The sequence below is a fragment of the Aedes albopictus genome, chromosome 2 (genome assembly GCF_035046485.1).
Source record: "Aedes albopictus strain Foshan chromosome 2, AalbF5, whole genome shotgun sequence".
Classification (NCBI taxonomy): Eukaryota; Metazoa; Arthropoda; class Insecta; order Diptera; family Culicidae; genus Aedes; species Aedes albopictus.
The window spans coordinates 120,877,603-120,892,186 of NC_085137.1; the positions used below are offsets into that span (position 1 = coordinate 120,877,603).

General features: G+C 37.8%; 1 protein-coding gene across 13 annotated transcripts in view; it reads left to right on the forward strand.

Moving 5' to 3' along the window:
• The window catches only part of LOC109419933 (thioester-containing protein 1 allele R1), an 88,360-nt gene extending 73,960 nt beyond the window's left edge, over positions 1-14,400 (forward strand). For 12 of the 13 annotated variants that reach the window (XM_029853055.2, XM_029853058.2, XM_029853057.2 and 9 more), the window contains exons 9-13: positions 11,684-11,991; positions 12,051-12,350; positions 12,405-13,714; positions 13,776-13,929; positions 13,996-14,400. In XM_029853055.2, coding sequence (XP_029708915.2) covers positions 11,684-11,991; positions 12,051-12,350; positions 12,405-13,714; positions 13,776-13,929; positions 13,996-14,207 — 2,284 coding nt within the window. In that variant the 3' untranslated portion in view covers positions 14,208-14,400. Of the gene's footprint in view, positions 1-10,871; positions 11,119-11,683; positions 11,992-12,050; positions 12,351-12,404; positions 13,715-13,775; positions 13,930-13,995 lie in introns of all 13 variants that reach the window. The other variant, XM_029853051.2, reaches the window with a different exon arrangement.
• Positions 14,401-14,584: the final 184 nt, after the last annotated feature.

Sequence of the window (14,584 nt, forward strand, 5' to 3'; positions counted from 1 at the left end):
TTCAAAAAATCGTTTTTGCTCCACAAAACTCATTCGATTCCTAACCAGATTATATGCCTTCTCACAAAATTTGAGCTCATTTGGTTGAAAATTGAGACTGCACAAGCCCGTCAAAGTTTGTATGGGAATTACTATGGGAAAACGATGTTTTTCATTCAATCAACCGTAGAATTTCCCCAAGTGCCCTAGTGAATTAGTCAACCCTTGGTAATCCTAGGCTACTCTATCAGCTACAACTTTGCCGAAGACCGCATTCAAATCGGACGCCTCATTAATTAGTTACCGATTTTTATCCAGAATCGAAATCTTTACTCATGATGGTTGAACTATTCGGTGGGCATCACTGCATTCTGCAGTGGAACATAGTAGCCATGATTTCAGTCTGCTATCTTTTGTGCCATATGCAGCAATGTTGCCTGCTGGGAAGCTGGAGGATCATAGGTAAAGTTTTCCCAGTTGGATACAAATCGGTAACTAATTAATGAGGCGTCCGATTTGAACGCGGTCTTCGGCAAAGTTGTAGCTGATAGAGTAGCCTACTATTACCAAGGGTCGACCAACCCACTAGGGCACTTGGGGAAATTCTACGGTTGATTGAATGAAAAACATCGTATTCCCATAGTAATTCTCATACAAACTTTGACGGGCTTGTGCAGTCTCAATTTTCAACCAAATGAGCTCAAATTTTGTGAGAAGGCATATAATCTGGTTAGGAATCGAATGAGCGGTGTGGAGCAAAAACGATTTTTTGAACCACGCTAATGTACATAGGAACGTTTGAGGTTTTCGTTGCTCTAAAACTGTTCTTGATCAATTAAAAAAAAAAAACAATTTTTGCAACAAGTTTTATAAAAAGAAAAGAAAAATGGTCACGATTCTGAACGAATAAACTTGCTATTTATGACAGTTTCAGAGTATCCATATGGAGCAGGCGGTGGAGCAGGATTCTATGATTGCGGACGGTTGCGTACGGACTTTCCCGAAACGTGGATCTGGGAAAGCTATGGAAAAGTTGAAGGGTGTGTACGAAACGGCAGAATTGAAACAGGCATATATTTGGGCCCTTCTGATTTCACTGTTGTTACCTAAACATGTATGAAATTATCATTCCCGAAAAAATCTACGTTGATATTTAACCATCTAAATTTGTTGTTTTAAACTGCTGGTAAAGGCATGTCCTCCTGTTTTTCCTTCTTCGGCTTGATCCATTTGACTTATAATACCATGTGGCTTTTAGGAGTTGTAAACAACAATTTCAGGTGGTGAGACTTTTGACTTTTGAGTTTTTTTAATACATGTTTGGGCTACTCTTCCTACTAGAAATTCAATGCAAACCTAATTCTTCCATTTAAGTTGTGTTAACATCTTGAATGTGTTACATATGTTGAGAAGTTCTGGTATCCATTGAATTTGTTGATCGTTTTAACAAAAAAATATTGATCGAACAATTGACTCATGCGACATATCAAAGAAGCATCTGGAATACAGTGGCTATAATGCTTTTGCTACTTTTAGTATCTTATTGTATTCTTTTATAAAAGGTTTAAAATGCTTCTAGTTTTTTTGGTGACATCATCTTTTGTTTATTTGAAATCATTTTTAGACCAGAGGGAATTGGGTACCTCCAGAAAAGCACTTTCTCATATTGTTTTCGAAAGCATTCATTAACTAATTAGAAGGGAAGTTTGGAATCAGCGAAGAAATTTTCCATAAAAATCGCTTCCCAAGAAATTGCTATTTTTGTTTCGATGTGTTTCATGTGCTGGATTTCATGAATCATTTACTTTTGCATCAACTATTTTTACTACCTTTGAAAAGGGCGTGTGATAAAAACCTGATTTTCTTTCTTAAAAATTAATATAACTCGACAACGGTTTGTTCGATTGACAAGCCCGTGCACAAGGGGGGGGGGGGGTTTTGGGGGTTAAACCCTCCCCATTACCGACGCTTCATACACTAGGCGCCCCTCCGCCTTTTGCCAAAAATGGGAAAAACCCCTCCCTTGGCGCCACTTCTGTGCACGGCCCTGTCGATTGATATGGCGTCTTCGAATATATTTAGGAATATTTGAAGGTCTTTCACATGGTCTTTTAGTAAAAAATACCCCGAGAGTAATATTCATCGTGGACCCATGTTAGATGTCATAAAATTTCAATTTTCAAAAAAAAAGTTACCCTTCGATATTGTTTAATATTTTCCTGTAGAAATTATACTCGCAGCCTGAAAAGTTTCCCAGGATGGTCAAATGCAGCAATTTTTTTTCGTATTTTTAATTCCCATTGGTTTTTAAAACAAGCAAACGGGAACATTTTTTTGAATTTTTGATATCAAAAATAGATGCTACGTACATGCAGAGTTGCTCTCTATCAATATCATACATGAGCTAAATTTCATTTGATTTGAAAAAGGTTTTATCTACGCGATGCGTGCATTGAGCTGGAAATGCTCTATGGATATCAGAAAGTCATGTTGGTTTGAGGCAAAGCCGAAAAGGGGCTTCCTCAAAATTTTACTTCTTGATTAAAAAATATAAAAAAAGAAAAAAAAATAGCATGTGAAATATATTTTTTTGATTTTTATCACAGGAACTTCAAATTACCATCTACTGGATGGATGAAGTGTAAGATGTCTTGGTTTTTGTTGGAAAAGTTATAGGCCCAGCTCTTTATATATTTTATTGAAAACTCCTACTGGAAAAACTTGTAACTAGAATGCACGAAATGTTGCTAATTGACAAATTGAGAGATGAAATTTGTGAAAAAATCGCATTCTGGTAGGATTCGAACCCACGACTCCGTATTCGCTAGACCGGTGCTTTAACCAACTAAGCCACAGAACAAGTAATGATTCTGCGAAATAGAAAGCCAAACTGACTTCGAAGCCACACCGTAAACACCCCTATTTCACAAACTCATCTCTCTTTCTGCTTAGATGCCAATCCACAAAACACTCCCGTTTGTGCCCACTAATTCCTGAAATTGGTTCATTTGAGTTAGCCAGTTTTGTGCAATTGCTCGATATATATTCAACCGGCAATCTAGAAGGACATGAATGCCTGGATTCTTGATGAACAGGGCCTGTCCATAAACTACGTAGACTCTTAGGGGGGACGGGGGGTCTGGCCAAAGTCTACGTTCCATACAAAATTCGAAATTTTTGTATGATCAAAAGTCTACGAGGGGGAGGGGGGGTTCTGAGATGGCCAAAAATAAGTCTACGTAGTTTATGGTCAGCGCCTAAATTAATTAACCACGGAATCCAAAACTCTGTAGAAAAAAGTGTCCAAAAGTGTTTGGTGAAAATTTTTGTTTATTTATTTCTAATAGCTTTTTAAGAATTTTTCATGGAGATCGTGGAAGAATTGTTAGTATATTTCATGTAAAATTAAGAAAAATAATTGGAATTTCGGGATTTCATTCAACCTATTCGAAGAATTTTAGGAGAAACTATTCAAAGGGCTTTAAGTTGTTTTTTTTTTCAAGAATTTCCATTCGATTTTTTTTTTAAATATGAGTTCTTTAGAGATTTTCTTCCTCAATTTAAGTAAAGATCTATTTATAATTTGCTACGTCTTCAACATTGATTAGGAACATAATTCCTGATCTCTTCCATAGAATGCTTAATAGACATTTTTATCATTTTGAGGATTTTGTTAATTTTAAAGAAATTAAAAAAAAACTTGTGAACGCTGACTATCCATCAGCGATATCCGTCAAAAAATTTCCAGAAAATACACAGCAAATTCGGTTATTTTATCCCGAACTAACCATAACATTTCAAACTTGAACCATGTTCTATGGCCATCCCTATTAACATAGGACAACTATGCTGCACACGGCATCACAGGAAGTTTAGTTATTTTATCCCAAATTTGCCATAACATTTCTACAAAAGTTTACTTAAGAATGTCCGCTAGAAATAACACTATCAAATATACTTTTCTATATGAATTTTCGCCTGTGCTTCTATGCTTTTTATGCAGTAATGAATAATGGAAATCATTTGGCAATTTTGCCAGAGGCTGCATCAGGGATTCCGCTAGAATTTTTATTTTTTGAGCTTTTACTCTAGGAACTTAGTGATTAAATTCTCCTTAACCTGTGATCTATGATTTGAAATGCCAATAGCACAATCGCTAAGAGCATTTTTTATTTTAGATACACACTTATATGAACTTTAATTCTGTATTTTTGTTATGAATGGACTTGAAAGTATCAGAACATTATTTAACTTCTCTATAAGGTCACCTGTTCCACAACATGATCACTTTTTTTGTATGAATGAAAAAAAATGAAAAAAATAAAAATGAAAAATGTTTTCGCCTTGTTTGAACCAATGAACGGTCCAAATATTTGACCGTTTAACAGAATGGAACTGATGAAAATGCTAATAGCTTCGTGCAAAAAACTTTTACCTGTTTTATGTCACTCCTCCCTTAAAAAATCATTGAAGGGTCAAAAAACACATGGCGGCCGATGGTTCCTTTTCCAAAAGAAAAAAGTTTTCAAGCAACAATTTTCAATAGTTTCATTTTTTTCAATAGCAGGTATAATTTTTGAATTTCCATTAGTTTTTTTCTTTTAGGAACAACAATCCTTATATATTTTTGTCCCCTCCGTCTCGGAAAAGAAAAATAACATTTTATCAGAAAAAAAATTAATCAAACACTCGTCCGGCTAAACATCCGTATGCCAAACGTCCCTTCTTCTTCAGTCCTGCTACTTATAATATAGCTGGAAACACAAAGAGAGATCACAAAACACTATTTTTTTTTTCATTAATTCTAACTGAGTTTCATATTGATTTCGTTCTAGTCATCAACTTTATGTAGCGAGTTATGTATAGCCATAGATCTTGGTTTAGAAACTTTATTGATGACGACAGTTACATAGACTTTCGGGTAGTTTTTGGAGTTTGAGTCTTTTCGGGGGTCAAATCAACTATATGTTTTCTCAATCGAACGTGTCCGATCATTATTGGATCTTTCTCAGGAAATCGAATAAATTGTTGATTTTTCCTCCCCCGAAATGACTGGAACGCCAAGAACTATCCGAAAGTTAATTCAGCTAAAAAATATTGGTTTCAAGTACTAGTAGAATTATTTGTGAAAACCAATTTTTACATTGCCATTTAGCAGAAACCGTTTAACATATGTTGGCACCTAATTAAAACATTCGTTGTGTCGCATTTTGTTTTTTTTTTTGTTTTAGTCCATGACTTATTTCTTACTATTTCTATTATGAATTTTTATTTTTCATTTTTCCAAAACTTGCAAAGAAGCACTTTTGATATTCTTCAAACTAAAAATAGATTCAACAAGCAATTTTCAATGAAAAAATCTTTCGTTATTTTCCTACATAAATTGTTTCTCAAGTTGCAGCAAATTGAAAAAAAAATAATGTAAATTTAATTTTTTTTTATTGGATCTTGTAAACTATTACTCAAGATTTTTTTCAAACATGATCATTGATTGTGAATTATCAGGTTATGTACAAAAGGCTGAAAGAACAAAAGGCTGAAACTCGAAAGGCTAAAAATATCAAAAAGCTGAAAAGCACAAATGGCTGAAATGATAATTTGACGCTGTCAATCCATGAACAGCCGTTCTCAAGATCATGTCAAGTCCATGGAATGCATTATTGATCAGCCACATGGTTATATATTTCTCAAAAGAATAGCCTACTTTAAATAGAAGAAAAAGTTTCTGATGATATTGTTGGCAACTATAATGCCAATAATCACTACAACACCATAACTCGGAAGAAAAGCCTTTGTGTAAAGAAAGAAAAATTACCGATTGTAATAACACCAGACCCATTTTGTGTAATTGTGTGGCCCATACAGCCAACCCAGGTAGCACGCATGTCATAAAACAGTTACGGCAGCGCAAGTTTTGGTTATGTAGAAGTTAATTTGACGTTATTCTAACACAATGTTGGAATTACATGTAATGCATCAAATTAGCTTATATACAACCAATACTTGCTCTATCGGGTTACGTACAAACGACTGAATTACAAAAGGCTGAAATAACTAAAGGCTGAAACACGAAAGGCTGAAATTACAGAAGGCTGAAAGAATTAAAAGGCTGAAATAGCATACGGCTGAAACAGTGATTCGACTAGTTTTCAAACGCACCAGCCTAAATGCTAACCTCAACACTAACAACTCAAACAAACAGATCACGCCACACAGAAAAAAATATGTAATTAAAATTCAGCGAAAAATCATGCACATAAAGGGAATATTAGAGTTGGTGCACTTTTACAAGATATATAATGTAAAATTACATTAACATCGTGTAAATTTCCGCCAACTATCGCGCAAACCATCATGGACTCCAACCTATTACGCGACTATTAGCGGAAATTTACACGATCGTAACGTAATTTTACATGATATCATTTACATGAGATATGCGCTAGCTCTAGCATTCCCATTATGTACATGATTTCTCGCTGAATTTTACATGAATATTTTTTTCTGTGCAGTTGGGAATAATTACATAAACCGTTACTTCAAGGAAAGGATTACGTGCTATAACTTATACAGGGTGTTAGGTTCCTGAGTGCAAACTTTTTAAAGGGTGATAGAGGACCACAAATGGAGAAAAAATTGTTCTACGCATATGGTCAAATCTCAACCGTTACGTAGTTATTGAACTTCCCATGTTTATGACTCTTATTGCCTTAACTGGCAATTACTTGAAAATGGTCAAACTTATCGAAGTTTTTTTACCTTTATTCGAAAGATTATTGAATTTTCTAACAAATGGCATCTTTGAATCGATTGGTTTAGTTAAATAACTAAGTTTTCTAGAGCAAAATAGCTAAAAATAGTGTATTTTTATTGATTTTTGTCAATTATCTTGGAAACATGCGTAATAAATTAAAATTCTTTCTTTGGCAAAGTTGTGGCCCCTGTTACACTCTACAATTCGTTCTTTGACACCAAACTTCTAGCTCTTATCGTTTTCTTGCAATTTTGATTTAAATGTGCGGCACAATGCGCAAAAAAGTGCTTTCCATGACAGTTGCAAATTTATGATCTGAAATGCGATGGTAAAATCGAAATTGCAACAAAACGATAAGAGATAGAAGTTTGGTGCCAAAGAACGAATTGTAGAGTGTAACAGGGGCCACAACTTTGCCAAAGAAAGAACTTTAATTTATCACGCATGTTTCAAAGATAATTGACAAAAACCAATAAAAATACACTATTTTTAGCTATTTTGCTCTAGAAAACTTAGTTATTTAACTAAACCAATCGATTCAAAGATGCCATTTGTTAGAAAATTCAATAATCTTTCGAATAAGGGTAAAAAAACTTCGATAAGTTTGACCATTTTCAAGTTATTGTCAGGTAAGGCAATAAGAGTCATAAACATGGGAAGTTCAATAACTACGTAACGGTTGAGATTTGACCATATGCGTAGAACAATTTTTTTCTCCATTTATGGTCCTCTATCACCCTTTAAAAAGTTTGCACTCAGGAACCTAACACCCTGTATATGGAAAGGGGGATGGCTTTCTCAGTCTTTGAATCAAGAACGATTTTATCTACATTCCCGACGTTTCGGGATTTGGCCTTTTTCAAGGGTCGTAGTATCTACCGTCTATCGTTTTTGTAGTTTTTGCATATAGAATGCTCTTCTGGGTTGCTTTTCATGTAAGGTACCCCGGGGCAAGTGAGAATCCGGGGCAAGTGGGACCTACAGCTATATATTTTTTATTTTTCGTTTTCAAGGCAAACATTCTTCATGGAAAACGTAGGAATCACATAGCCGGATACTTTGAATTCAAAAATTGTTATTGTTCTCATCATAAAGACACCATGTATGTTATTGTTGTTCATATGTAATTTTCAATTTACTAAGTGAGATTAGCGTACCCCACTGCATTCATTTTTTTTTTTAATAGAATAACAAATTAAGTAAAGTTTTTTCGGTTTAGGATAATATTTGGAGTGCTTGCAAATTATGTTAGGCGAAAAAGCTGTAATTTATTTTCATTTGTTACCTTTAGATAACTGCTCTTACTTGCCCCAGTGCATTTCAGCATCTAAACAAATACATTTTCATAGTTTGATCTCGCTTTCTTCAGCCTAAGTCGAATTTACACAAAAGTGAAGTAGAAATCGGCGCCTTAAGTAATCAATCGTTTAATTATACTTAATTACTTTTATTCTGATGCTATAGCTGATTCTTAGGTAGAATATATTTTTTTTCGAAATCATCTTTTTTTATATATTTTCATCTAAGCAGTTTCTATTATTTTTTCGTTTTTTGCTGCATAATGAGTTTTTCTGAGTGTTATGGAACCGGCCATAAAGTATGAAAAAATTAGAAAACGACTTATGCAAAGTTCCTGATTTAAAAATATTTATTCAATGATCGTAAAATTATGTAAGGGAAAACATAACATCAAAGCTTGAAAAATCTTTTGGCAAGATTCATCAACTACGTAATATGAAAAGCAAGTTTGGAAATCTTTCGGAATTTAACTTTATGGCGCTTTTTGTATAAAAAAAATCAATTTGTTTTGCACGAGCTGCTAGAGTTAAATCATTTTTTCTCAGTGATTCATCATTATATGTGTTACGTAATTTATGCACGATACCACAAAACTCTTCTAACATAAATCGCTAAACATAGTTATTCGCACAAGATATTTATAATATATGCTACCTTACATATAAGCAGCAAACATATTAAGCCATTTGTATAAACATTCCGAATAGGTCCCACTTGCCCCATGATACGGAGTAAATGAAGATCTACTCCGCTTTTCATTATATGCATAATCTACAGAATGTAAAAATTTCGAAACAGTTTGAATGCCCATTAATATGAAGAAATATACCAACAATGTCTTTTAGAACTATTGGAATTATAAAATTATTTATGTTTGAAATTTTTTGGCTTGACAAAACTAAACTAGCATTTTTTTAGGTCCCACTTGCCCCGGGGTACCTTATACGTGTTGTTATTTTAGATTTTTATTTTTGTATAATACACTGTGCACTGGAAACGACTGTTTTAAAAGAATGGTGGGAATTTTGGAAAAAAAAGAAAGATATTCCCACCATTCTTTTAAAACAGTCGTTACCAGTGCACATTGTATTATACAAAAATTAAAAATCTAAAATAACAACACGTATACATGAAAAGCAACCCAGAAGAGCATTCCATATGCAAAAACCACAAAAACAATAGACGGTAGACCCTACGACCCTTGAAAAAGGCCAAATCCCTAGGCCGAACCGTCAGGAATGTAGATAAAAATCGTTCTTGATTCAAAGACTGAGAAATCCATCCCTCTTTCCATCAAGTTCCCAGTCGTAAAACCCCATACTAAAGCAATCATAGCTTATATATGCATTTTCTAATTTTCAACCTTTTGTAATTTCAGCCTTTTGTTACACTTTCTTGATTTCAGCCTTTCGTATTCAGCCTTTTGTCCATTCAGTCTTTTGAAATTCAGCCGTATGTTACAATCCCACGCTATCATATCTCTTTAATGACATGTGTGTTGCTTGGGAACGTGGTAAGTGCGCGGGAATTTGGAAAGCCCATGCTGAAAGGTGACTGGTCCCACGGAACTTTTCGTGATGAAAACTTTGTTCTAGTTGAGACGTTATGCCAAGAAGGAGAGGATTTGTATGTTTTCATACATCATTATTGTTTCGACTTAGCTCAAACTTATAACTCATTGCATGCGTTTATGTACTTTCAGCATTTTTAGTTTTCAGCCTTCTGTTATTTCAGCCTTTCACAATGTTTGGTGAAGATCATTTCAAAACAAATTTTTCGGATAGAATCTCATACGTGAGCTAAATTTCATTTGAATTGAAAAAGGTCGCATTTGTGCGTTGCGCTGCAAATGTTCCTCGAGCCTTTGTCGATGTTTGCGTTTTTTTCGACTGGTTGTCGTAAATTTACTTTAAACTAATGGATTCTAAATATTTAAGTATTATTCGCAAGGACCTAAACCATCACACAGAAACCGTTCGGGAAAATGCCTTCGGATGATACGACAACACCGTAAGCAACGCAAAATTCGTAAAATTTTCTACTCCACATGGACATGGCACCACTCGAGGTTTGTTTCAAAACCGAGATTATCATGAAAATCTTCCTCATTCGTCACGTTGCATTAGAAAAAGACGTTATCGATGTAATTTAGAATGCCCGAAGTCGGTTTGAAGGGGTTTCACGGAAAGTAATACTTTTCTTATTCAAGACTCGAGTACATACACTCAGTAGATGGCGGTAGTAAGTAAACGTCAAACAGGAACAAAAAGCGAACGCTGTGAGCGAGCGGTTTGCGAACTATAGAGTATTTGAAAGAGCCGTGAAAAATGTGTCAATGGGAAGTGAATTGAGTGAGATGTTTGTTTGTCTGTGGTAATACTGATGAATAGCAACAGTGGTTATGAACTTGCTTTCCCGTTCTTTAGAACATAATAAATTATCAAAAGCTCAATGAGCTACTTATGCTACGAATCAAAAGTTGAAAGGTGACTGAAAGGTGGAAGCGGCACTAGGATGTACAACAATCGTGTTCGAGGCAAGAAAGCTGAGAAAAATTCGATAGTTTTGCATGTTGTTCTGAAGTATTCATTCACCAAAATGAAGCGTATGTTTTGTGGCAGTTGAACTTTTGAACAAACGGAGAACTGTGCATTTCATACTTTGGGGAACAATCGAGATTAATGAAGAGTTCTACAGGAGAAGAATTTCTTAAACTTTAACGAAGGGCTTCCGTGCGTCAAAATATCTCATCAACTCCATCTTATTGGTATCCCGGCCCTCTATTATCCCATCCCATTACAAACCTTAATTATCCTTCCCGCAAACAACTCTCTTTCAGCAAACGACACCCGTCTACCGCCAATCACGTACAAGCTACAGCGAGCTCCCGACGGAACTCCACTGTACACGGTGATCGAGAAGAATCCCCGCTTCCTGCCGGTGCACAAGTTCAAGACCAACACGCGTCCTCCGTTGGCTGGACCGTTCGCATTCAGTCGCATTCCGCGACCCCATCGGGACATTCCTCGGGTGTTCCTGTCGCGTGAAATCGCCGACACCTGGTTGTTTGAGAATGCCTACTCGGGGTAAATATCCCACGATTGGTGCACTGACCCCCTCGCTCGCAAGCAAACAAACAGCATTCGCAAAACTAATTGCCGTGTTAATCACGAATTTGTTATTACACTGTAACCCCAAGAATTAATAACTACAATCTCACAATCCGCTGATGGCGCTGTTTGTTGCTGTTTAATGATTTTAATGCTGTTGAAGGTTTCAGTCCTTCCCCAATTCCCACAGAGAGTTCCAGGACGATGGTTCAATAACCAATCACTAAAGTCAATATCAATCAACTTGCATAACAAAATGCTGCTGACGAATACCGAAGGTTTTCAACGAACTTAATTATGTTTGAAATGGGTGGTTTGGGACATTCATTGGTGGTTGGTGAGCTTATGGCTTGATATTAGGGTTTGTAGCTTAGTAGAATAGTGTTTCCGATACTAACTAATTGTAGCATGTGTGGTATTTTAATGTCTGTATGTTTCCGCAATGTGATGAATTAACCTGCATGTTAGATTTTCATAAGAATCAAACACGATTGCAGAATATGAATTCTAATGTATTTTCTTCCAACATCCCGTGCAACAGTTTTTCTGGCGAGAAGACTATCACTAAAAAGGTTCCCGATACCATAACCTCCTGGATGATCACTGGCTTCTCGGTAAGTCCAGTTTATGGACTGGGTTTGACTCGCCAGCCAAGGAAGCTGAATGTCTTCTTGCCATTCTTCGTATCCACCAATCTGCCATACTCGGTCAAACGAGGAGAAGTGGTGTCGATTCCAATCGTGGTCTTCAATTACATGGATACAGATCAAACGGCCGATGTCACCTTCCACAATACCGAACAGGAGTTTGAATTTGCCGACGTGGAGAACGAGGTTCATGAAAATGCTAGTAAGTATTGTTGTGCGAGTTGGCTTGGACACGATTCCTAACAAATCTCTTTGTCGCAGAACTTGAACTATTCCGCAAGAAGGCTGTCCACGTCCCTGCCAATAGCGGCAAAACGATCCCGTTCATGATAAAGCCATCGAAACTGGGACACATTACAATCAAGGTTACGGCTACTACCCAGCTGGCTGGAGATGGTGTTGAGCGCCAGTTGCTCGTTGAACCGGAAGGTCTACCCCAGTACGTTAACAAGGCTGCGTTCGTCGATCTGCGTGCTACTCCGGAGGTGAACAACAACTTCACGGTTGAGGTTCCCAAGAATGCTGTTCCTGATTCGACTCGTGTGGAGATTGCTGTCATCGGTAAGTTTATGCCTATAGTTTTATCTTTTGAATTTTGTCAGTATTGATTTGTAGGTGACGTATTGGGCTCAACGATTCAAAACCTGGACTCGTTGATCCGCATGCCGTACGGATGCGGCGAACAGAACATGTTGAACTTTGTACCGAACATCGTTGTTTTGGATTATCTGAAGAACACCAATCAACTTACGACAAGCATTGAGGATAAGGCAAAGAAGTACATGGAGTCCGGATATCAACGGGAGTTGACCTACATGCATGATGATGGATCGTTCAGTGCATTCGGCAAGTCGGATCCTAAGGGAAGCACCTGGTTGACTGCGTTTGTCGCCCGCTCGTTCAAGCAAGCCGCCGATCACATCAGCGTTGACGAAAAGATCATCGACAAGTCGCTGGAGTGGTTGAGTGATCAGCAATCTTCCAATGGTAGTTTCCCGGAGGTAGGAAAGGTTTCGCACACGGATATGCAGGGTGGATCTGGACAGGGTATCGCTTTAACCGCCTACACCTTAATTGCGTTCTTGGAGAACAAGAACCTTATCCCCAAGTACACCAACGTCATCAACAAAGCTTTGGACTACATCGTGAGAAATACGGACGGACTAGATGATAACTACGCTCTGGCGATCGCAGCGTACGCTCTTCAGTTGGCTGATCACAGCGCTAAAGACTACACTCTTTCCCAGTTGGATACGAAGGCTACTACCGATGAAGACCAGAAATGGTGGAACAAGCCCATTCCGGAAGCCGACAAAAAGAACCCCTGGTACAGCAAGCCCAACTCTGTCAACGTGGAAATGTCTGCATACGGAATGCTTGCATTCATGGAAGCAGGACTGGATAGCGATGCCTTGCCAATCATGAAGTGGCTGATCTCGCAACGTAACGACAAAGGTGGATTCCAGTCAACCCAGGATACTGTCGTCGGTCTGCAAGCTCTGGCCAAACTGGCAGCTAAGATTTCCACCAAGAACAATGACGTTACCATTGTTGTTACATACAACGAAAACCAGCAGAAGGAAATGAAGGTCAACGCTGACAACAACATGATCTTGCAAAAGTTCGAGCTTCCGCCGTCAGCCAAGAACATCGACATCAAGGCAACTGGACGAGGATTCGCCGTCGTTTCGTTGGGCTACAAGTACAACATGAATGTCACCGGAGAGTGGCCGCGATTCGTCCTGGATCCACAGGTCAACAAGAACTCTAATCAGGACTACCTGCATCTGACTGTTTGCACGAACTTCGTTCCATCTGCCGGGCAAAATAAATCTAACATGGCCGTTATGGAGGTTGGTTTCCCAAGTGGATTCACCGCTGATTCGGATACACTGCCCTCGCTGGAGAACACCGAGTACATCAAGGTCTGTAAAGGTAACCTGAAGTCTGTACAATGTATTATAAACCCGTTTATTCCCATTCCAGAAAGTGGAGCTGAAGGACGGAGACACCGTCGTCGTCATGTACTTTGACAGTCTGGACCGTAACGAACTGTGCCCGACGGTTTCCGCCTTCCGTACGCATAAGGTCGCCAAGCAAAAGCCCGCCCCTGTGGTCATCTATGACTATTACGATAACTGTAAGTGATCCCTTTACTGTTTCGATTGTTCAATCTAACTAATCTAAACTATCCCCCATTTTCCAGCTCGCATCGCTCGTCAATTCTACAATGGCCCGGCAGCTGGGCTGTGCGACATCTGCGAGAATGAAGACTGTGGAAACTCGTGCTCGATCAAGTCGCAGAAGCAGCGATCACCGAAGGATGAATCGGTGCCGACGGGCAAGAGCGGAGCCGTTGCCGTCACACTCGGACTCCAGGTGATTGTTGCTGCTCTGTTGGTGAGGTTGTTCCATTGATTCTCGAGGACGAAGGATCATGACGGGACAGTGCGAAGGAGAAAACTTGCAATAATCTTGCTAGAGTGAAAGAAGACAACCGCGATGATAGCTTTATGTACCTAGTGGAAGATTATTGTGATTTGAGTGGTATGATTTTCGGATAAACATTTTACGTTCTAAAACTGATTTTAATATAGATAATACAAAACCTTTGTGTGCTTTGGTCATTTGAAATATTCGAAGTTCTTTTTTCTCAGAGAGTTTCATGGGGTTTTAGGAATAGGTTAAGGGTGTTCCAGGTTTGAGGGGCGTCTGTTTGCATTTCAGGGGCGCTTCTGGGAGTCTCTAGAACCTTTTAAACGTTCCATGTGTATTTTAAATAGAATACGGGAATT